The 22,062-nt window shown below is 59.8% G+C and overlaps 1 protein-coding gene across 3 annotated transcripts in view; it reads right to left on the minus strand.

Moving 5' to 3' along the window:
• Nucleotides 1-21,706, minus strand: part of GRM4 (glutamate metabotropic receptor 4) — a 35,323-nt gene extending 13,617 nt beyond the window's left edge. Inside the window, exons 1-5 of one of the 3 annotated variants that reach the window (XM_039565344.1) lie at nt 20,608-20,699; nt 19,274-19,378; nt 14,617-15,393; nt 8,382-8,598; nt 1,834-1,969 (exon numbers count right to left, since the gene is read on the minus strand). In XM_039565344.1, coding sequence (XP_039421278.1) covers nt 1,834-1,969; nt 8,382-8,598; nt 14,617-15,135 — 872 coding nt within the window. In that variant the 5' untranslated portion in view covers nt 15,136-15,393; nt 19,274-19,378; nt 20,608-20,699. Of the gene's footprint in view, nt 1-1,833; nt 1,970-8,381; nt 8,599-14,616; nt 15,394-19,273; nt 19,379-20,607; nt 20,711-21,615 lie in introns of those variants that run through there. The other 2 variants (XM_039565343.1, XM_039565345.1) reach the window with 2 other exon arrangements.
• Nucleotides 21,707-22,062: the final 356 nt, after the last annotated feature.

A 22,062-nucleotide genomic window follows, 5' to 3' on the forward strand; every position in this document is an offset into this window, starting at 1 on the left:
CCTGCTCCAGGCACAAGTTTGGGACCAGGCACAGCCTGGTGTATATGGACACACAAAATCCAGAGGTGCCACCCAGCTCCCGCACCCTCTGTCCTCCCAGCCCAGGCACGCAGGCTGCTTCTCCCACTTCATTTGCATATTTGCTGACTGGTAATTGAATTTCCCCTTAATTACCCAACATTAAGAAAGGAAAAAAGAATCAGGTTATGCCGCAGCAGGCAGGGAAAGCAGCAGCGTGGAGAGCACGTGCTCCCAGCATGGCCAGCCCCAGCAGAGGAGCAGCCAGTGCTGCCAGCGCCCAGCATGGAGCTAAACTGGGCTCTGCTGGGCTCAACTGGGCAGCTGAGCAGCGGCTGGGAGCGGAGATGCCATCGGTCCTGCTGAGCATCCCTCGTGGTGCCAGACACTGACACGCCTGCGCGCTCCCCCAGCGCCAGCCAGGTCAGAAACTCAGTGGGAGGATGGGAACAGAGCATTCCCGGATCTGACCCTCCGGGCTCTGTCTCCCAGGGCTCAGTGTCCCCTCGGGGGCTCCTGTGGGTCCCCAGCCATGTGGAAGCGGGGCCCAGGGCAGCTCCGTCTCCCCGTGCCGAGCGGAGGCAGGTTGTGACTCACCCCCCGCGTCGGAGCTGATCATTTCAAGTCCAGATGGTGTTTGAAACGCGTAATAAGGGAAAAAAAACCCATAGAAATCCAGCAGAGAGTGCAGACGAGATGGGAAGAGGCAGGCGTGCAGTGGGAGCCGTGCAGGCTGCTCCATGCTCATCCTGGGCTGCCCTGGGCTCCAGGCACGTCCCTCCCTAGGACAGTCACAGCCCGGGTCCCACTCTGTGACGAGCAGCACCTCCAGCTGCCCCTGGTCCCTGTGTGGGGCAGGATCTCCCCAGGGCAACCCCAGGACCTTCCTGTGGAATCAGTGATTTAAATCCACCCTGAGCCAGGCAAGAATTCCAGCTACAACCTTCCCAGTCTGTCCTTCCCATCTTCCAGGCTCCACAATCCAGGCTGGCACAAGGGTGGGGATCATGGAGAGCTAAAGCCAGATGCTGCAGAACCCCACTGCCCAGAGCTGCAATCCCATTTGGATGGGTAAATGTTTCCAGAGCCCTGATAACGAGACCTGCCATTTATCCTGCAAGGCAAATCCCTTTTCCCTCTCACCCCCGCCTGATGTCAGCTCCACAGACATTTCTGTTAAGGAAGGAAAAAAGAAACTGGGAGACTTTGCACATCTGATGTAAACTGATTTAAACTTGCAGTTTACCCACATTTACATAATGTTTGCTGATTAATAAATTAGACACTTAGGAAATCAGGGGTAGCTCCATGTGAATCATTCTGCTCCATAAACAACGGAGCCGCAGCCACTGCTTTGCCTGCAGAGCAGCTCATCACCCTCAAGTGTGGCCACGTCCCCAGCCCTGCTGGGCACAGAGTGCTGGGGAGGTCCCCAAAAGGTCCCTGAAATGTCCCCTAGATCTGTTCCTCTGCCACGCTGAGGCTGGGGCTGCACAGCAGAGCAGAAGCAGCACCTGGGTCCTGCCTTGGCCAGCTCTGAGCAGCGCCTGCGTGGTGTGAAGCAGCGGGTCGTGATATCCAGGGCTTCCGAAACCAATGGAAAGTGGGTTTTCCCTCTGTTGAGCTCTGTGTGGCTGTGGTTGGGTGGCAGCCACTTGCCAGGTGGCCACTCTGAGTGGGTCCCCACTGCAGACATTCCCTGCCACACCACACAGTGCATCCTCTCCCCACTGCAGACACATCCCGGTGCATCCCAGTGCATCCCAGTGCATCCCTGCCCAGACCTCCCTCCCAGCCAGGCCAGCCCCTCCACACCTGATATCATCCTCGTTGGCGAAGATGATGACGGCGCGGGCATGGGAGGTCTCCAGGAGGCGGCGGATGATCTTGTCAAACTCGCCCGGCTTGGGCTCCCTCGGGATCTTCACGGACTGGGCCACGCAGACCCCGCCTGCGGCAGAGAGAGCCCTGGCACTGAGACACCCTCTGAGTCCCTGTCCTCCCGGGATGGTCCCTCTCCCAGGGCTCCTCAGCCCAACAGGCAAAGGGGGTCTCTCCAGCGCTCCCACTGAGGGGCTGAGCACTTCACCACCTCCTCAGCCCAGACCCCCTGGCCACCACCCAACCCCCTGGGACACTTCCCCCAGCCCTCCCCTTACACCTCCTCTCCCCCTGCTCAGCCCTTCTGCACCACCTTCCCTCCCACCCTGCATCTCCACAGCTCCTCTCTGCCTCCCACCCACTCCTCTGGTACCTCTCACCTTCAGCCACCACCACATCACACTCTGAGCATCCCCAGGACAGACACAGGGTCCCGTCCCAACAGCTCAGTGAGGATTTTTCCAGCCAGTTCCAAGCACCAGCCCCTCCCCAGCCCATGATTTGCAAAGGGTTCTCCACACGGAATGGTCAAACTCTGGCAAAACCATCCCATGGGAAGAGCAGACAAGCCCTTCACCCCCGAGCAGCCAGGCCCTGCAGAGGGTTTATTCCCATCCCTATGGCACTGGCCAAGTTCCAGCCCAGCTTTCCAGGGAGCCGTTGCAAAAGCAGGTAATTAAAATTAAAAGAGACAATTGGAAGAGCGATTGGAAGAGCCCCCACTCTTCACTGCTGGGCTCCGAACCTCCAGCTCCGCAAAGGCAGAGCCCTCCTGCTCCTGCATTTCTGCAGATGCCAATAAAGAGAGAGATGGGAGAGAAAATTAAACATTGCGGGACCTTCTGGATGTAATTGATGGTCTCAATTTGCATAGTAAATGACATGGCTGATGCCTCCTGCCACTAACAGATCGCAGCTTAAGCAAAGGTCGCCATAATTACCACCCGGGGCTGGGGGAGATTCCCAGAGCACGGCCCTGGAGAGGAGCAGGACAGGACAGGGTGGGGACAGGCTCCAGGAGGTTTTGCTCCCTATGTGGGGCTGAGGGAAAACTGGGGAAATTTGGCCCCTTGCAGCCAAAAAGCAAGAGAAGGGCGATGTGCTGGGTGCTGAGCAGGCAGGGAAGGCTGCAGGGATGGGGGCACAGCATCCCCACCCCGTACCCACTGGTCGGGGCCTTCCAGGGGTTTTTTGGGGTTTGTTTTCCTGTGGTAAGAAATTGGGCCAATTTGCTGTTTGTTTCCCATATGGGGAGCCAGATGGACGGAGAGGAGGGATTTGGATAAACAGACAGATCAGCCAGGCGAGGAGGGCAGCAGCAAGCAGCGCCGGCAGGACAGGAATGTCCCAGCCTGGAGACACTCACCCTGGTCACCACCGAGCCCCTGGCCAGGCCGGGGTGTCACAGCACACTGCCAGGGGCCACTGTGCAGCTTATTACAGTTTCCATGGCAATCAATGGAGAAAATCCAACCAAAGCAGCAGTTTGCAAACACTGCGAGCCTTCCAAAAGCCCTGGCACGGCCAGGCGGGAGCGGGCACACGTGAGTGGCAGCTGGGGGCTGGCACGGGCATGCACGTGAGTGCCACCGGGCACTCGTGCTAGGGAACATCTTCCTGCAGAAGAAGATGGGTCCATAAATAAACAAGAAAAGTGGTTAAATCGATGGCAATTCAGAAATGACCATGATGTGATTGGGCTGCTCCGTTAAATCAAACTAACGAGGAACGCGGCTCCTCCAGGTGACAGCCTGCTGGGCCGGGGAGCCCCTCGCTCCCACACCAGATGCTAACAACGTTTTTGTCTTCTTAATTAATGAAAACTTAATCATGAACAGCAAGAAGTCCAGGGGGTCAGGGGGCAGTGGCAGAGCTGTGTGGTTTGGGGAGCTCTGTCTCTCAGCACCTGCATTATTCACACCCCCAGCACCGCAGGCAAAGGGGATTTGCCAAGTGATGCTCCCACCGTCTTCGCACAAAAATCCATTTAGTCCAAGCACTCCTCTAAAGCCAGAAATCAAAGTGAAGAGGTGGCGGCAATGGAGGGGAGGCGACCACTCTCTGTGCTCCTGTAGGATGGCACAGCATTGCTCCCTGCCTTGGGACACGGTGTGACTCTGGGAGAAGGCAGCAGGTGAGACATGGGGACCCCTCTCCTCCCCAGCTTTGGGAAAGGACCAAAGAGGGGCAGGAATTACAGGGATGGGGAGAACATCCCACCGGCAGTCCGAGGATGCTCAGAGGAGATCCCGCGCATTTCGTCGCTGGTGGCACAGGACACAGAGCACCCGCGGCAAGAAACAGCCTGGAAAACCCAACCTGAGCCCGCTTCCAAACCTCCCCTTCCAACGCTGCCTGCGCCATCCTCAGGCACGCGGCCCTGTCCCTCCCATCCCGGTGGGATCTCGCCTCCCCCGGCATCGCCAGGGCGCCGGGGACTCTCCTGATGCCGCTGGGGGTAACCCTGTTGTCAAACACGGGGCAGGCGTTAATCTCCACCATTAAGGCTCGACGGGAGCGCAGCCGCTCTGGCTTCCCCTCTTGATTGCCGGTGTTTAATGAGCTCGGGGTTCAGGGGGTTCTGCCAGGGCTCCCGCAGAGCCGGCGCCTGCCGAGCTTGGAGCAAGCAGGGACCCGGCTCAGCCGTGCTGGGAACAGTGATGTGGATGTTTCCCCCACCCCGGGCACCCCGAGGAGGGATCAGGCTCTGCACAGCCCGGCAGCGATGGCATTCCGTGAGCAGCTGCCTACTCCCAGCTCCAGTCCTAACTCCAGCCTTCCCATGAGATCCCCAAGCCCAGAGCCGTAACTGGGAGCGGTGGGCTGCTCCCCTGCCCCGGGACTCGTTATTTGTGTCACTTCAAAGCCTCCAGGAAGCAACTGATTACAGGAGAAGCCATTAGGGACAGAGATCTGCGCCCTCTCCTGAGTGTGGTGAGACCGAAACGCTGCGGTCAAAACTCCTGCCTCAAGATTTGGGAGTGGCTTTTTGGGGGTCGACCTCCTGGTGCAGCCACCGCGAGTAATGAACCCGGCTGGAACCAGAAAGAGACAGCCAGGGATGTCACACGGGGATGAGCAAACACATCACAAGTATACATCAGGCTCTTAGCTAAAAATATGGAGAACTCAGTGAAGGATGAAACAATAGAGGGGGTGGGAACGGCAGCAAAATTGATCCAGGTACATGACTGAGGAGTCCTGCACTGGGCTGGGAATGTTCCCCTGTTCACAGACCCAGCGCTGCACATTCCAACCCTCGGCAGAACGCGTGGCACACGCCGGCTCCGTCACACCCACGACCATCCCAGGCCTCATCTCCATGAGCTTGGAGACAGCAGAGACCTCAACAACGCAGAGCCAGAGGCTCCTGGGTGGGTCTGTCCAACCACCAAAATGATGCCACGGGTCAGAGGCGTGGGGAGATGCTGGACAGAGGGGCTGGAGGTGGGGACACCAGGGACACCTCGATGCTGGCCCTGCTGCGCACCTTGGCGCGCAGTGGAAATCCAGCTGACAGCCACTGCCAGTGCAGGGTGCCCTGGGGGAGTGGGATGGGTTTGGGGAGCAGAATGCACTTAAAACCCTTAAAAATGGCTGAAGAAAACACATCCTTCACAGACTGAACATCTCTGCAATGCTAAAACCCAAAAAGCAGCACTCAAGTGAACAAGAACTCTCCAGCCACCAGTGCAGCCACCAGCAACCTCCAGAGGCCAACAGCATCATCACCAGAGTGACTGCAAATATGGATAAAGATATAAAGATAAATGAATAAAGATGTAACAGCCACCCAGGTCAGCCTGTCGTGGCAGCCCAGGGCCAGCCCCAGCTGCAAGAATAACCCATCTCCAGGGCGAGTTTCCTCCCCACATCGCTGTCAGAGGTCGCTTTGTGCCTCAAGCAGAACCGTTTTCCACTGCGCCGCGAAGCTTCAACGTGAGGCTCTGCTAAAAATTGAAACTGAAGGTCAAGTTGATAATGCATCAGAAAGCAAACAGCTTGAGTGCGAGCTGCTAACGACAGCAATGAGCATTATTGCCTGATGGAAATAAAACCCGACTCTGAAGGCTCGGGCTTGGCATGAGAAATGAAGCAGAGCGCTGTGGGGAGAGCGGGAGCTGCTCACCCTGAGCCGGGTGGGTGAGGAACCCCCCGGGCAGAGCCAGCGTGGGGGGCTGGGGACGGAGCTGGGGCTGTGCCTGGCAGTTCCCCCACCATAAACAGCCCCACGGGGAATCTCCACCACTTGACCAACAGCCAGCCAGCCCCTGGCACAGGCCAGATCCTCACTCAGCTGACAGCCCCGTCAGGCTGGAGGCCCCTGGAAGCAGCGACAAATCGCAGGATCCTTTAGGCTGCTGGAGAAATGCAACTGAGAGCCAGAAATATCCCACAGAGGGCACAGATCCTTCACCCCTTCCCGATGGATCTGTGCTGGTGAAAAGGTGTTTGGTGCCAGCAGAGCCCTTTGCACAGGGGAAGACAGAGAGGTGAAGTGGGCTGAGCCTGGCTCTTCCTCCAGCACGGCATTGCCACCACAGCTGGCAGGGCTGGGGAGGTTCAAATACATAAAACAAAGGGAAAAAAAAGAAAAAGCGTGGGTTTGGTCCAGCCTCACCATTATTCACGGCTGTGGCTCTACTTCCATGGGCAGAGCAGCGTGGCCGACACCCCACACTCGCTCCCAAGGGAGATGCTCCAGGGAGCAGCTCAGAACCCACCCAGGGCCCCACGCTCAGGCTGGCACAGGCAGCTCCCACAAATCCCCGTGGTCCTGCAGCACGTCAGGGCCGCAGCATCACCTCTGGCACCACACGGGCTGCCCTCACACCGCAGGCACCGTGGAAATCTGCTTTTTGATAACTAAATTATCACTAATGCACATAATCGCCAGGTTATGTGGATACCCAAATTACAGGACTGCCGCAGCCCCGGATTAACACGCGGCCGCTTTGGCTCCGTGTGTGCTCCTTTACTCTGCAATTACGCTGTCAGATCGTTAACATCTGGTTAGAGGAGCTCATGGGAACCACAGGTATCTCAAAGGAGAAGAGCTCGTGCTGCAGCAGGGCCTCCAGTCACAACCACCGCTCCTTATTGGTGCTCAGTGGAGGAGCAGCGTGGATTTGAATCGTGCCTGTGCATCCCCCCGGCCACCCCACAGATCCCCCGGGGGGCTACACCTACGGAAGGGGCAGCAGAGCACCCCCCAGCCCCTCCCCAAAAGTGCCAGGCGCTGTTACACACGCCCAGCACAGCCCCTTTGCACCTGCAGCTCCACACATCCCCTGCAGCCACCGCTCGGGAGCATCCCCAGGCTTTGCTCCTTGTGAAGCCACAGCCCCGTGAAAAATATTCCGCTTTTCAAGTGAAAATCCTGAAGAGCAGCTCCCAAGTTGGATCCCAGATGGGTTTCTCTGCATACTAAAAGCACAGCCAGCTCCGGTGCCAGGGCACGCGCGAGAGAGGCGGAATTAACGCTGCTCCTATTTATAGGGCTTTGATTAGGAGCTCGTCACCTCGAAGTTTTTATTCCCTTTATCCATTTATAAGGCCATAACGCAGTTTGACTGGCTCCAGATAGGCCGATGTCCCACCGACTCTGCCAGAACCTAATGTGCCATTCAGACACACTTAAGCCTGTAATAAGCAGCAGCCTGCGCCCTGCAGGGGTTTAACTGCCTCAAAAAACACCCTTTACCTCCCATCTCACCCTGAGCAGTGGGGCCGAGGTGATGCCAGAGCCACGAGGGACCCCAGTGCTGTGCCAGCCTCTGCCTGGGGTCTGGGGGCAGCTCCGAGTTGGTGGTAGCAGCACCCACAGCAGCGATTCCCGGGGCTCCTCGCCCATCCCAGGGTTGATGTTCAGATCCCCACAAGCTCCTGCGCTGCTCCCGAGGCTGCTAATCCCCCCTGAGCATCCCAGAGCTCCCGTCAGCAAAACGCTTTCTGCCTCCAGACAAATCCTCCCAAAGAGTTTTGCTGAGCACAGACTTTCTGCCTGTCCAAAGCCCATAGACAAATTAAAGCACCTGCCCTGGGGGATAATTCCACTAAAATTGGGTGAAGCTCGTGGTGGTGCCAACTTGATTTTCTGTTAAAACCTGGGAGTATTTGTAGAAGTCTTGTCTTCTGGAAGGCGCCCAGCGCCGTGGCTCAGGCACAGAGGGAGGGGGTGAGACCAGCTCGGCAGAGCTGGGGAACAGGGAATAGGATCTCGAGATGCTTCCCAAAAGCAGCCTGCCCTGCAGAGTGGAGGCAGCCCAGGATTTCTGGTCCCAAGCCTTGCTGGAAAACTTGGCTGCTTGTTTGGGCAGCCCCAAAACTCACATTGCTCCAGGGTCATGCCCCAAACCGCACCATCCATCACCTCCTCCACATCCCAGCTCAGCTCAAGGAGTCCAACCAGACACATCCCTCCATCTCATCCTTTTGTCCTCCTGTCACAGCTGCTCCCATCCTGGGAGAAATCCACTCACCATCCTCCCTGGACTTTTGGATGAAGGCCTCCACCCCGCTTTCACCGTAGCTGCCCTCGGAGGCCAAGGTGGAGACGTAATTCCACTTGAGGGCTTTGACAATGTCCACCATGGCCTGGGCCTGGTAAGTGTCCGAGGGGACGACACGGGAGAAGAAGTCGTAGCGGCTGTTGTCGCTCAGGTCCGGCGCCGTGGAGGCGTAGCTGATCTGGGGGATCTGGGGTGGAGGAGGGAAAGGCACAGCGTCAGGGCAGGGAGGTGGTTGATGATCTCCACCCCACGGCCGTGCCCACGCTCCCAAAGCGCTGCTCTGGGCCAGAGGGAGGTGGGAATTGAGGATGAGCATGGGGCAGGTGGAGCGTGTGCCACCATCGGGTGCTGCAGGGGACATCAGGGCTTGGGGACCACCTGCAGCTCAGGGACACCCAGCAGGACCCCAGAAGGGTTTTCTGAGCATCCAGTGTGGGAGAGACCACAGAAAAAGCTGTAATTCTGCCCTGGCCGGCACTGCCAGGGTCTCCCTTTGGCTTCCTCCCCAGGAAGGACAGATCCAACCCTTCCTGCCCCCCCCCTCCCCCAGCCCTAAATAAGCCCTTTAAATTAACCAGAGCCGCCGCACCTCTCCGGGCACATTGGAATGATTTAGCACCGCGGGATCAGCGATGTTTAACACTTACACAGCACTTTCCATCTCCAAAACACACCACACATCCTCATTTATCTTAAAGATGGAAAAGCCTTATTAAATTATCAAGCCCGGGTTCTCCCCACCAGCTGTGGGAATCCGAGCTGCTGCAATAAGCCCCAGCCACCTCACTGGGAGCCCGGCTGGGGAGCTGCATCCCAGGGATCAGATGTGCACCTGGGCCACCTCACGGACCCTCCTGGGTGTCCCGACCCTCCTGGCCCCACTCCACCCTCCTCCAGTCCTGCACCTCCCAGTTCCTCCTTTGTTTCTCTGTGATTTCCCCTCTCCCACTCCTGCCTCTCTCTATTAAATGCGATTCCGGTGTTATAAACCCACGACTCCACCTGAATGCTAAGAGGCCCCTGGAAAGGAGCAGCCACCCTTCTACCTGCCTGCGAAATAGGAGATGAAAAAAGGGAGAGATGGAGCAGGAGTGGGAGAGGGAGAGGAAGGAATCTTTATCAAGGCACAAATAGGATTACTCCCTGTGACAATCTGCTTTGTGCTCCGTTCCGAGGGGCTCTGATCTGCTCGTTGGGGATCTGTGACTGGAGCCGGTGCATGAGACTCCATTAAAATTCTGCTCAGCAGGTGAAGCGCTCGCCTGGCAATCACTCACCCTGGGGGGAACAGGGGGGCTGCTCCAGCCCAATCCCACCTCTTCCCTGCAGGATGGACACGCGCTTGGGACGGAGGCAGTGTCCACAGCATGCCCACGAGGGCACAGGCAGCAGCAGTGCCCACATCAAAGGCGATTTGGGGGCAAGGATGCACCCCATCCCTTCCAGAGGGTCCTTTCCCAATGATTTTCCCTCTACCGAGCGTTTTGGTTTAACCTCTTCTGCAGGGCACTGGCGATGGAGACTTCCCAGTTTTCCCCATGCCATCGCCATCCCATCCAAGCTCCGACAGCCTGGGATTAACCCCTGGCCTGCCCATCCTGCTCCAGCCTCAGCTGGAAAATAAAGCCCAGAAAATACCTGTTGATCCACAGGCTACGGACTGGAAACTGTGTTTTAATAAACAAAAGGAAAGGGCTTTTTTCTCTCGCTCCTCTGCCTTGGATGAAAGTGAAAATAAAATACCAGTTCCCAAATGACCATTTCATAGATTTCTTCTGCCTTTTCTCCCCTCTGCCTTTTTGATAGCCCAACTCCTGGCACCAGCTATTTTCTGAGATAAAAGACAAAAGTCCTTTTAGGTACATAAAAGCAAAACGCAGGCAGAGAATTCAAGGTTCTTAGAAAGAAGGATGCAGTGGGAAGAGGGAGCTGGAAACATATCTCAGCTGCGTATTTGGGCACTGGTGGTCCCTTGTCTGGCTCATCTCCAGCCTGGGACACTGTGTTGAGGAGAAATCAGTGGGACCAGCTCTCCTGCACCCCAAGAGTTCCTTGTCCCACCAAGAGTGGGGAGTGATCCCAGGGCCAGGGGGCAAAACCCCCTTCCTCCTCTTGTTTTGAACCAAAACCCATCACCCAGAAGCACCCCCAGCCTACAGAAACATCCCTTGGGGTAAAAGAGATGGTGGGAGTGGGGGTTGAGGGTCTCATCCTGCTCCCCCAGGGGCAATGGACTCCAAATGCACCGGAAAAGCTGGATTTGGTACCCATCATTATCACCCATCGTTAATGAGGCTCAGGAGCTGCTGTGGTGTTTTCTCCACCGGTGGGAGACAGAATCCCCCCAGACTGGGAAGAATTAGGCAAAGGTGGCGATTTCAGCACATCCCAAACCAGACTTAAACCATCAACGTCAACATCAGCCTGAGCAGGCAGGAAGGAAGAACCAAAAACCAACCAAAAACCAACCAAAAACCCCAAAACCACTGCAAAGCCAGAGCTGGGCACACTGGTCAGGAGCACCCCATGAGCTGGGGCTCCTGCACCGAGACCCCCAATGCCACAAACAGGGTCAGGAGCAGCTAATTCCCTCCCCATAATTATTAATTTCATGCATATCTTATGCAAACCCCTGGTTCGCCGACAAGATGGAATTGATTTAATTAGAATTTCCATCATCGAGCCATTTGGATGGCAGCTTTTAATTAGGGAGAGCGTAAAGCACCGCAGGGCCTGGAGCAGCGAGGGGCTGAGCGGGGCTGCTCGGAACTCGGCGTCAGGATGGAACAAGCCGCAGCCCCGTCCTGCTGCCCCTTCCCTGGGCACGGGGTCAGGCCCAGGATCCTGCCCTCAGCACCTCCTTGGAGAGGGAAAAGGCAGAGATAAAACTCTGGGAAACACAGCAGGTACAGGAGGATGCTGTCCATGATCCCTGCCGGACCTGCCACCACCCATCCCACGCCTCCTCAGCAAGCCATGCCCAGGGACCCCTCACAGCTGGGGGCAGCCCAGGGGAGCCAGGCAGCTGCAATTTGTTTCAATAAGCCCAATGAAGAGCAAGGAAATGAAGTGGCAGCAGCGGGGGATTAATCAGAGCCTCCCCCGGCCGGCTGCCACCTTCCCGCTCGGTGAAGGTTATTCACCCGCTAAGTGGGGACGCGTGTCCTGAATCGCTCCATCCCGCTGCCCCCACAGCCTCAGGGCACCCTGACACGAGCCGGGGGGCTCAGCACTGCCCGGGGGGCTCAGCACTGCCCGGGGGGCTCAGCACCAGGGCCCGACCCAGCTCTGCACCCGCCAGCCCCAGGCAGCGCAGCCTCGTGGGCCTGCAGGTGCCGAGTGTCCGGCTGCAGCAGGGCAGCGCCGTCCTCAGGTGAATTATTCATGTTGTACCACAGCCCTGCGCTGCGGAGAGCGGCTGCCACGGAGGAAACTATCACCTCAAAGTGCCTGGCACGTGTCAAGCCCATCCTCTGGCTGCTCACCTCACGCTGAGCACTTGGGCTCCATCTTGTCACAGGTCTTTATGGATGGGGGCGAAAAACGCACCTCAGACCCCAGTGCAGCTTTTTGGGGATCACACTTGAAGGAGAAGGGCCTGGTTTCCTTGGCACCATCACCATCGTGGTGGTTCAGGAGCCAGTGGGTAGAGCTGGGGCTGGAGAGGCAGCAGCAAGGGGTGGGAAGGAGCTGGAACGTGCCAGAGCGCTCTGGCAGTGACGGCAGAGAGATGCTATCGCACAGAGCCGGGAGCACAGATTTGGGGAGAGGAATTTCTGCAGGCAGAGTGACGAGGAGTGATGAAACTGGCTTGGACACAGGATGCCACATCTGCAAGTGGTTCCACTGATGTACAGCTTTAATTAGGAGGCGGCAGCTAACGAAGGACCCGTTATTTATTTATGTAGTGCAGGAGCAACAAAAGCCCTGGCAGGGAGAAGCAAAGCCGGCCTGGCGGGGAGGGCTGGGGGCTGTGCAGGGGGCGGAGCAGGGATGGAGCAGGGACACGTGCACAGGAGGGAGTGTGGGATGGGACAAGGGACCACAGCAGGGAGAGCATCATTTTGAGACAGGGAACAGCCACCCCCACTGTGCACACGGTCACAGGAGAGACAGGGAAAATCTGGGGGGGCTGCTGTGCCCCCATCCCAGGCAGGGCTCTGCAGGGCTTGTGTGGATTCCTCGCCTTGGTGGACTCTAATTCATTCCATGCCACTCGCTGGATATGCTGGAGCCCTCCCAGATGTGCTGGAGCCCTCCCCAAGAACCACTTGAGCCCTTCAGGAAGCAGAGCACTCAGAGGGCACTTGGAACACCCCACAGGGAGGGTCCCCCTGTTCCAGCTCCCAGCACTTTCCACCAGCATCCCCGTGCTGGGGGAGCACCGAGGGGGACAGGAGTGACACGGCAACACGGGGCCAAGCGGGAGCAGAGCTCCAGCAAGTGCCATGCCCCAAGGAATGGGCAGAGGCAGCTGCCTGTGCCCGAGGCAGCCAACGCTTTGCTGAACCTCGGAGCAGAGTCACCCATGCTTAAAGGTCAGCGGCGGCGTGAAATGGAAGTCGCCTTATTCTCATTTTAAGCATGTCCGTGCCATAAAAGCAGTGTTTGAGTAACAAAGAGCAGCAGCAGCAGCACTCGGGTCGTGGAGGGGGGAAGAGGCTCCAGAACCCCCAAACCCCCAGCCCCTGCCTGCTGCAGGAATGGCTGTGCCCAGACAGGTGGGACGAGACCCCAGTCCCATGGGAATGGTGTCCCTGTGCTGGGGACCTCTGAGGAGGGCACCAACCCCCACACTGGGATCCACTGCTGTCTGGAAAAGGCTGAGATTTTCCTTATTCTCCTCTCCCAAGGGATTTTGAGGTCTCCATCCTCCACCTGCATTTCCTCCCTGCCCTGTTGGGCTGGGATCAGCTCTGGGTTAAAACTTCTGGGGCTCAGGATGCACCACCAGCAGCACCAGAGCCTGGCTGCTCAGCTGGGGCAGGGCTGCACCTGAGCTCAGTGACATCCTCCTGTACAGGTCACAGCTCTTTGCCCGAGGACCAAAACTGGAGGAGAAGGGTGAGGGGGAAAAAAGAACCTAGAAAGGCTGTACTTGCCCCCAGCTCCTCTGACTGTCACTCTTCTGCCTCCTTCCCCACTGCCAGCCTCCCTCCTCCTCTCCAGAGCAAGTATTCAATCTTTTTGTCTCGGCAAATAGCTTTTAAGTTCCTCCCACTCCCTCTAATTTATATTATTTTAATTATTGAATAGCCCTCTCACTCATCGCCTGGAACATTAGCACGTTTTTTTAAAAAAAAGGGACCCAGCAAAATCAAACTCCATCAGCGATCTGGTTTTTCCGTCTCCACTAACAGCTTCCAGCCCTCCCAGGAGGGCACCCAGCTCTCAGCATGCTGGGCTGGCAGAGGAAGAGGGAGGGGGAAGAGAGAGAAGGAAACAGCACCAATCCTGCAGAACACAGGGGTTTCAGGGTGCTGGGAGAAGGCTGAGATGGGACTGGGGTCCCCATTGCTACTGGAAGTGCAGAATATTCACATTTGTCCCTCATTTCTGCAGAAGGGCCCTTGTTCACACACTCTGCAGCCCAGGGATGTGGCTGGGGATAAATAAACGTACAGCAAGGAGGAAAGGAATTACCAACTCCTCGGCATTCCTGCAGCTGGCACGGAGCAGGAGAGAGAGCCCTACTCATCCCACCACAGCCCGAGCACCCCTGGGGCTGGTGGCACAGGACAAGTGTCCCCAGCCTGGCTGATGTCCCCCAGGCTGGAGCAGAGCAATCTCAGCTGTCCCCTGCCATCGGCCATCGCTGCCTCCAGCCCTGTGGCTGCCCAGTCCTCTGGCTCAGGTGGGACCTGACATTTTGGGGTATGACCCACATCCCTGATGGAGCATCCCCCATAACCGGTACCAAACCCGCCCTCAGCCCAGCTCCCCATCCAGCCCCCGCCACGGGGCGGGAGCACCAGCTCCACGAAGCCGGGGGAGATGAGACAAAAGTCCTCCTGCTCCGAGTGTCGTCACTGGAGGGGGATGGAGGAAGGGATCCCCGGGGATGTGGGGGAGGCAGGAGAAGCATTTTAACAACACTGGCTCTGCCTCCCCCCAGCTGCGGAGGAAGAGACACTTGTGGAGAAACGCTGCCAAAGCACCCGCGGGGGTTTTCCCAAGGGGTTCTCTTCACCTGGCCAAGCCCTACCTTGAAGAGCCGCAGGATGTTGGCCACCATGATGGACACGGAGCTGCCTGAGGCGCCGATGACGCCGACCACCCGCTCTGGCTTGGTGATGATGGGGGGTCCCCCACTGACACAGCGCACCTCAGTGCTGTCCTTCTCGATGAGGGCCTGCACGAAGGTCAGCGACTGCTCCAGGGCGTGCGTGTCCCGCGAGCACGTGTCCAGGATGCGGGCACCCAGCGTGATGTTGGGCAGCAGGTCGGGGTCGTTGTTGATGCGGTCCAGGGCGAAGAGCATGGCCTCCAGGCGATGGATGCCCTTCTCCTTCTTCAGCTCCCCGCAGGCTTTGCCCTCGGCGCCCCGGCCATGCACGGGGAAGAGCCCCCCGAGCGTGATGTCCCCGTCGATGCGGATGGAGTTCATGTGCGGGTAGCCCTGGCCTTTGGGCTTGGCGGCACCCCCGGGCGCCCACCCCCAGCTGCAGGCACTCAGGAGGAGGCAGAAGGACAAACGCTCCATGCAAAAGTGACCCCCACTCATCGCCAACGCCGTGCTGGGGCAGAGCTCGGGCCGGGAACGCGGCGGTCAGGGGGCCGGGCTGGGCCAGGCGGGCAGCATGGCTCCGGAGGGATCGCACTCCGGCACCATCAGCAGCTCCCGACGGCGCTGCTGGCCCCAGAGGAGTGGAGAGAGGTTGGGATGCAGGAGGGTGCCGGGGTCTGCATGGCTACACCAGGGAGGAGAGACAGCGGCAGAGACACGAGCCCACGCAAAGCTTTGGGTCCTTCCTCTGGAGACCTTGGAGGGACAGGGGAAAAGAGGAGAGAGAAAATTAGGCAGGAGCAGGAAGAAGACATTGGCTATTCCGGGCTTTCATCAGGGAGCTGGCGGAAATTAGCACCGGGGGTTATTGCAAAAAATAGATTTGGGATTTGCTGGGTCTTTGATTCACCCCAGGGGTTTTGGGTTAGCCCAAATCGCATCTGGGCAGAGGGGCTGGTCAGGGCCTTGTGGACACTGCCCCACAGAGCAGGACAGGTCAGTGACCAGCTCGAGGGGGGGGGGCCTGGAACTCTGTCCCGACCTGTCCCCTCTTAAGGGAACTGCGAGGTTGGGACAAGTCCCAAGACAGTGCTCAGAGTGGGGCAAACCCCACACACACCCCTAGCCCTGGTCACTGCCTATCTTAGAGCATCCCTCCTCTTTCCCAACGGGTTTTGAGCCCCACAAACTGAGCTCTGCATCCTCAGAGAGAGCCAGGCACTGCCAAAACCCAGCATTCCGGATCCGAGTCACAACCCAAAGCACCGCGCTCCTGCCGCTCTCCCTTCAGGCCACTGATTCCTGAACCAGTAGCTGCTTCCATTATCGACGGCTTCCAGCAGCAAATATCGACAGCACCTGAGCTGCCCCTGCCCCAGCAGCACAATCCCTGCCTCAGTTTCCCCCCGAGACAGGTTCCCCCTCGTGCCTATCCCCGCCACTGTTCACACAGCAGCTGCTGATGGATGCTGAGGGCAGCGCATGATTAATGCAGGCACCAACAGCAGCATGGAGCCGAGCAGGAAAATGCATTCCCCAGGCAGGACGGGCTGCAAGAGTGAGAGCAAGGAAACAGCTTAAATTCATCTCAGCTCAAGCCCAGAGCCGGCACCCAAGCCCACGGACAGACGTGGATGGTTCTGTTCTGCCGGACAGAACCTCACCAGCCCCTGGGTTGCTCCCGCTCCGCAGCCATCCCAGCCAGGAGGACCCTGGCTTCAACTCACCTCCATAAATTATGCACCTCCCTGCCCAATGCAGCTGCTTGAAGGCCCATCTCCAAAGCGATTCTGACAGCCAGGGCTTTTAAGGAACCAGAATCACCCGAGCTCTGTGCTTCCAAAGGCTGGGAATGCTGTAGCACATCACCAGCCCCAGCCTGCCAGGAGAGCCCCTTGGAGCGTGGCTCTGCTCGGATGGGGATCAGGGACACGGATCAGCCCTCTGCGTGGTCCTGTCCCCTCTGCAGGTACCACCCCACGCATCACCAGTGGGCATGGAGCAGGGGAATGTGGCTCCTGGCGTGGCCTGGGAGCGGGTCAGGCTCTGCCCATGCTGGGGAGGAGGAGGATGGGGAGGCGAAGGGATGCTCAGACACCACAGCCGCCTTGGCAGCCCCACACCAGCTGAAAGCAGGTCACTTCTCCCACCCTCATCCCTGGAGCTGCAACATTTCTGCCCATCAAAGGTGGGATGCTCACACCATGGACCCGCTCCCAGGAAAACCCTCAGAGCCCACGGCAGCTCCCGCAGAGCTGGCAGTGCCCCCAGAGCCCACTGCCTTTCCCTTTCTTCTTTTAAGCTTTTTCCCTCTCTGTTCTCTCCCCTTTGTGGCTCCTTTGATCATATAATCTGAATGAACTGAAGGTAAAAATATCACGGCAGGCAAGAAGAAAGCGCAAATAACAGGGAGAGGAGGAGGGAGCTTGTTCGGATCCCTCACAGAATCATTGGGGGAGATGGAGCTGGAGTTACCCACTGAGCCCCTGCTGCAAACGGCCCAGGAAGGGGTGACAGATGAGCACCCCTGTTCCCTCCACCTGCCTCCAGCAACCCCTCAGCCACACACAAGTCACTGCTTCCACACAGCCCAGACCTTGCTTCCACCATGCCCGAGCCTCCCCAAAGCAGCTGCTCCACCGGGGGCACATCTGGAAGGAGATGCACATCTGGAAGAAGACACCTGCCTGCAGCAGGTACTCATGGAGCAGAGAACAGCCTTACCTACACGCTCCGGGCAGCGAGGGGCCAAAGCCACCCTCCTGCCCCACCTGCACGGCTCCTGCCCCACCTGCATGGCTCCACAGGGGCACCCCGAGGGTGGGAATAACAGGGTGGGACCATCACTCAGCGTGGTGCTTATCCCAGCCCCAAAGGAAGGAGCAATTCTGCTTCTCCAACTTCCACCAGTGAGGACGGAGCCTTCCCATCGCCCTCATCCCGGCTATGCCGCAGCCTGATCCGGGTCTGGGAAGTGGCGCAAATACTAGCCAAACCGAGAAGATCTCCAGAGCCCGGCCGTGGGTCATCCCCTGCCCGAGCCAGGGTGGGCTGAGCAGCGCCAGGGCGGAGGGAGCCGGTGCCGGGTGCTGTGGGTGCTGCTGCCCCGGGACACGCAGAGCCCCGCGGGTCCCGGCACCCCGGACATGGGCCCGGGCAGCACGGTGGCATCCTGCCCCCCTCTAGTGGTGGTCACCGGGCCACCGGCATCGCCAGCCACGGAGGGCCCTGGAAGGAGCAGGGGAGGGCTCAGCTGGGCAGGCCAGCCCCTCTTGGGGCGACCTGGTCCAGTGGAAGATGTCCCTGCCCATGGCAGGGTCTGGGACTGGATGAGCTTTAAGGTCCCTTCCAACCCGAACCACTCTGTGATTCCATGAAATCAAACTCTGATTAAAAATTCCCCCACATCCCAGAGATCTCCTGCTGCAAAAGCCTCTCCAGTGCCTGGGGGAGGAACCGGCCATCCCAGGCATCACCTCTGCGGCTCCTTCCCGCAGCTCCTCCTGCACGACCCCGCAAGCACTGCCCAGGCTGGACTGTGGTGGGACACGCTCCAGACAGACTCCTCTCCGAGCAGACCCCGCTCCCCAGAGCTCTGCCTGCAGCAGGATCCATCATCTCCCAGTTCAGAGCCAGGGCATTTTCTGGGGCTCGTTAAACCCAGCAGAGGCTGAGCTGGTTATACAGCCCAGGAGATGCAGGAATAATCAGCCAAGAGCACCCAGCACTCACCTGCACGTCCCCATCCCCAGTGCCAAAGAGCCCAGCACCACCAGCACCAGAGACTCCAGCCCAGCCCTGGCACTGGGAGGGCTATGCCAGCTTAAGCCACACTGGATCCTACCAGCTCCAAAGCATCTTTTTGAAAATCAAGGCTATTTCTTTCCCCACCTGCTCTTCCTCCAGCCAGCAGGCAGCACAATATCCCAATTAGTGTACACTCACTTCCCGCTTGCAAGCAGCTACAGGGAACTTCGCTTGGCTCCTGGTCTTTTTAATTACAAAAGCTCCATGAAGTAGAGCAGAATTGAGATGTGGACAGAGGGAGGGGACGCCAGGTTAAGTTCTCTCCCGACAGGCAAAACCTTAAGTATTCAGGTCCAGTACCCCGGCGTTCGCTCGGAGAAGCAAGGCCACGGCTCAGCAGGCAGCAGTGAGCAGAGCCCCCGGATTGTGCCATCCAAACCCCCCAATGAGCTCCAAGATGCAGCCCCTGCCCCAGCAACCCCTCGATCGATGCACAAACCAATATCACAATGCTCGCACAAACCCGAGCCCATCACCAAGGTGCCAACTCGTCCTCTCTGCACCCGGGTCCCGCCAGCAGCCAGCTCAGAGCCCCATGGTGGGCAAAAGCTGGGTACAATCACCCACCTCACTGCCCAGAAGCATCTCCTGAAGGACGCTGAAGTCCAAACAAAAGTGCTCCCATAGGGCGCAGATCAGATCCAGGGAATATTTATCACACCGTATTTATATATGTCCTTAACTGCAGCAAGCCCTCTCCTTCCGCCTCCCTCCCGCTGCCAAGCAGGTCAGGGCTAATCCCTCACTTTGAAGGATGGGATGGCGCAGCGGCGGGGGAAGGCGAGCAGGATCCAGCCCCAGAGCAAGCGGAGAGAGAACAGCAGCTCACCTTGCGGGCAGGCAGCGCGAGGTCTCCGCCGGCAGCAGGCGCAGAGCTCCAGCGGGAGCGGCTGGAAGGAAAGGGAAGGGAAGGAGCCACCGCTCGTCTCCGCTCCTGCCACGTGCAGCAGAATCCCGCAATTAATTTTTTATCGCCACCTGCAATTTGGGACCGTGCTGGCTCCGAGCGAGAGCGCGGCCTGACTGCCGGTGTCCGGCAGTGCCCGCGGCAGCACGCGGTGTCCCCGCTCCCCATCACACCTACGCCCTGACACTGCGGTCTGGCAGTGCCAGCCCCTGCCCACACCCCCCCGGCGGTGACTCCAGAGACCCCCATCCTGAGCCGGGCTCGGTGCGGGGCCATCCAGGGAACTGCAGGGAGGAAAACCCTCCGTGAGACGCAGCGCCCAGGAGGAAGAGCCGGTGCCCGCAGCGGGCACGAAGCCGGGGAGGGCGACGGGCGCGGGTTCACGTATGTTATAATTAGGACCTGCCACTTCTTCAAGCCGTTGCCTTTCTGGGAAGAGCTGGAAGGGGGTGGCTGAGCTGACAAATCCATCCTCCTCCTGCCTGATGCCAAAGTTGAAGCACGTGATGCTCTTTTTCGGGGAGCCGTTAGGCTCCTCCGCAGGGTGATGCTGGCCCCTGGGATGTAGGGCCAGGCCATGGCTCCACTCGAGCTTCGATTCCCACGGGAAAATCCCCTTGACGCTGCTCTGACACCCCGGGGTGTAGCTCAGCACCCCTAACCCAGTGTCTGATGCCGTCCTCAAAAGGGTTTTGCCCGTAGCCCCCCAGCCTGGGGCAGCTGGAGCCACCGCTGCCCATGGGGACCCTCTGCCATCACGGAGAGGGACCACCCTCACCACGGCCCCCAGCACTGCCCCTCCAGTTCGGCCAAGCCGGCCAAAATCAGGCGGGATCTCTGCACATCCCATCGCACCGAGCCTCCCGGCGCGGAGGTGTCAGGTCACCGGGAAAAGGGTCTTGTCCGGGCTCTCCCCCCGCCACAGCCTTGCCCAGCGCATCCCCCAGCTCATCTCCCCGCTGCCTGGTGCGGATAAACGCTGCTTACAGGGAGCCAAGGCAGGGAAGGAAATGAGCTTTTTCTTTTGGCAGTTCTCGTGGCGTTTTCCCGAGCTCCTCGCGGCATTCAACAGATCAGCTCTGCTCCTTGCCTTCATCCTTCCATCCCTCCGTCCCTCCCCGAGCCCTGCCCGGGGCACACGGCCACTGCCGGTGGGTTCCTGCGGTGACCGCCAGCCCTGCCTCGTGCCACCCCCGGCGAGCCCCGAGCCACAGGTCACCTGCAGCGCGATGGCGATGGCAAAGGCAGTGACTCACCCGCAGCCTCTCCGTCGCAGCCGCCGCCGAAGGCAGCGGGCATCCCCCAGCGCCGGAGCAGCCCACGGAAAATCACCCGGCTGGGAGAGCACGGCAAACTCATCACACCGCGGGGAGGAGGAGGAGGAGGAGGAGGAGGAGGAGGAGGAGGAGGAGGAGGAGGAGGAGGAGGAGGAGGAGGCCTGGCGGGGCTGCACCCGGGCAGGCAGTGGGAGAGTTCTCCGGTTTTTTCTCACGGCTGCCAACTTCCCCAGCGGCTCCCGACGCCTCAGACCCGCTCGCCCGGAGAGCGCCAAGGAGCGGGAGAACACTCCAGAGAGGAAACCGACCCCGTGCTGGAGCGGGGCTCTGCCCGGCCCAGGGGTGCCTCCGAGCGGTCGCTCCGGCGCCGGGGAAGGGTCTTATCCCTCACAGCCCCTCCGAGCTGCAGAGGCAGCGCCTTCAGCTCTTCGCCGCCCTCCTGTCCCCCCTGCCCTGCGGCGGCTCTGCGGGCGCTGCCCGCTGCGGCGAGGCGAGGGCAGCCCCCGCCGGCGGCTCGGCCCCGGTCACGGCCACCCGCCCCTGCCCGCCGCGTCCTGCCCCAACCCCTGCCAGCCCCCTCCGTCCGGACGATCCCCCCAGCTCCCCTCCCGGAGCCCTCGCCGGGCAGTGGGCACCTCTGGGGACAAAGGTGACAGGTTGGGGACCAGAGCAAGGGGTGCCCTCCGTGCCCCTCGCGGAGGGGAGCAGCGGGGCGAGGAGGGAGCAGCGCTCCGCAGTCCCCAACAATGAATAATGCGATGAGTGGGAGAGCGGGGAGCGCTGGGGGTTCCGGGCTGCAGCCCCCGCTGTCGCCGCCCCCCCCCCAGCCCAAAAATAAGAAGGAAAGGCGAAAAATTCGCCAGAGCGTTGTGCAGGGGGGGAGCGGCGAGGCTGTAGGACGGGAGAGTTGGGGGCACTCCAGCCCCGGGGGAAGGTGCGGGGGCACCGGGAGTCCCGGGGATGCTCCCCCGCGCCGCCCGCACTTACCCGCGGGCAGTGCCAAGTTGGCGGCGCCGCCGGCCCCGTCTCCGCCCGGTGCCCGGTGCCGCGATCCGCCCCCGGCCCGGGGGCGCGGGCAGCCCGGGGGGGCCCTGCGGCGTGCGGCGGGGGCGGCCCCGGCCCCCCCAGCCCCGGCCGGGCCCGGGAGCCGAGCGAGCCGCAGCCGGGCGGGACCCGCCGCGCTCCGCGCACCGCAGCCGCGGCGAGGAGGAGGAGGAGGAGGAGGAAGAGGTGGAGAAGGGGGAGGAGGAGGGGGAAGACGAGGAGGAGGAGGAGGAGGAGGAGAGCCGGGGCCGGGGAAGTTTTGCATGAAGAGGAGCTGGGAAGCCCGCCGCCGGCTCTGCCAGCCTCTTAAAGCACTAGCGCAGCGCGGGGACCCCCACCCCGGCCCCCCCCCCCCCGGCTCCTGGCGGAAGGGTCCCCCCGCCAGGCTGC

The sequence above is a fragment of the Corvus cornix genome, chromosome 26 (genome assembly GCF_000738735.6).
Source record: "Corvus cornix cornix isolate S_Up_H32 chromosome 26, ASM73873v5, whole genome shotgun sequence".
Taxonomy (NCBI): domain Eukaryota; kingdom Metazoa; phylum Chordata; class Aves; order Passeriformes; family Corvidae; genus Corvus; species Corvus cornix.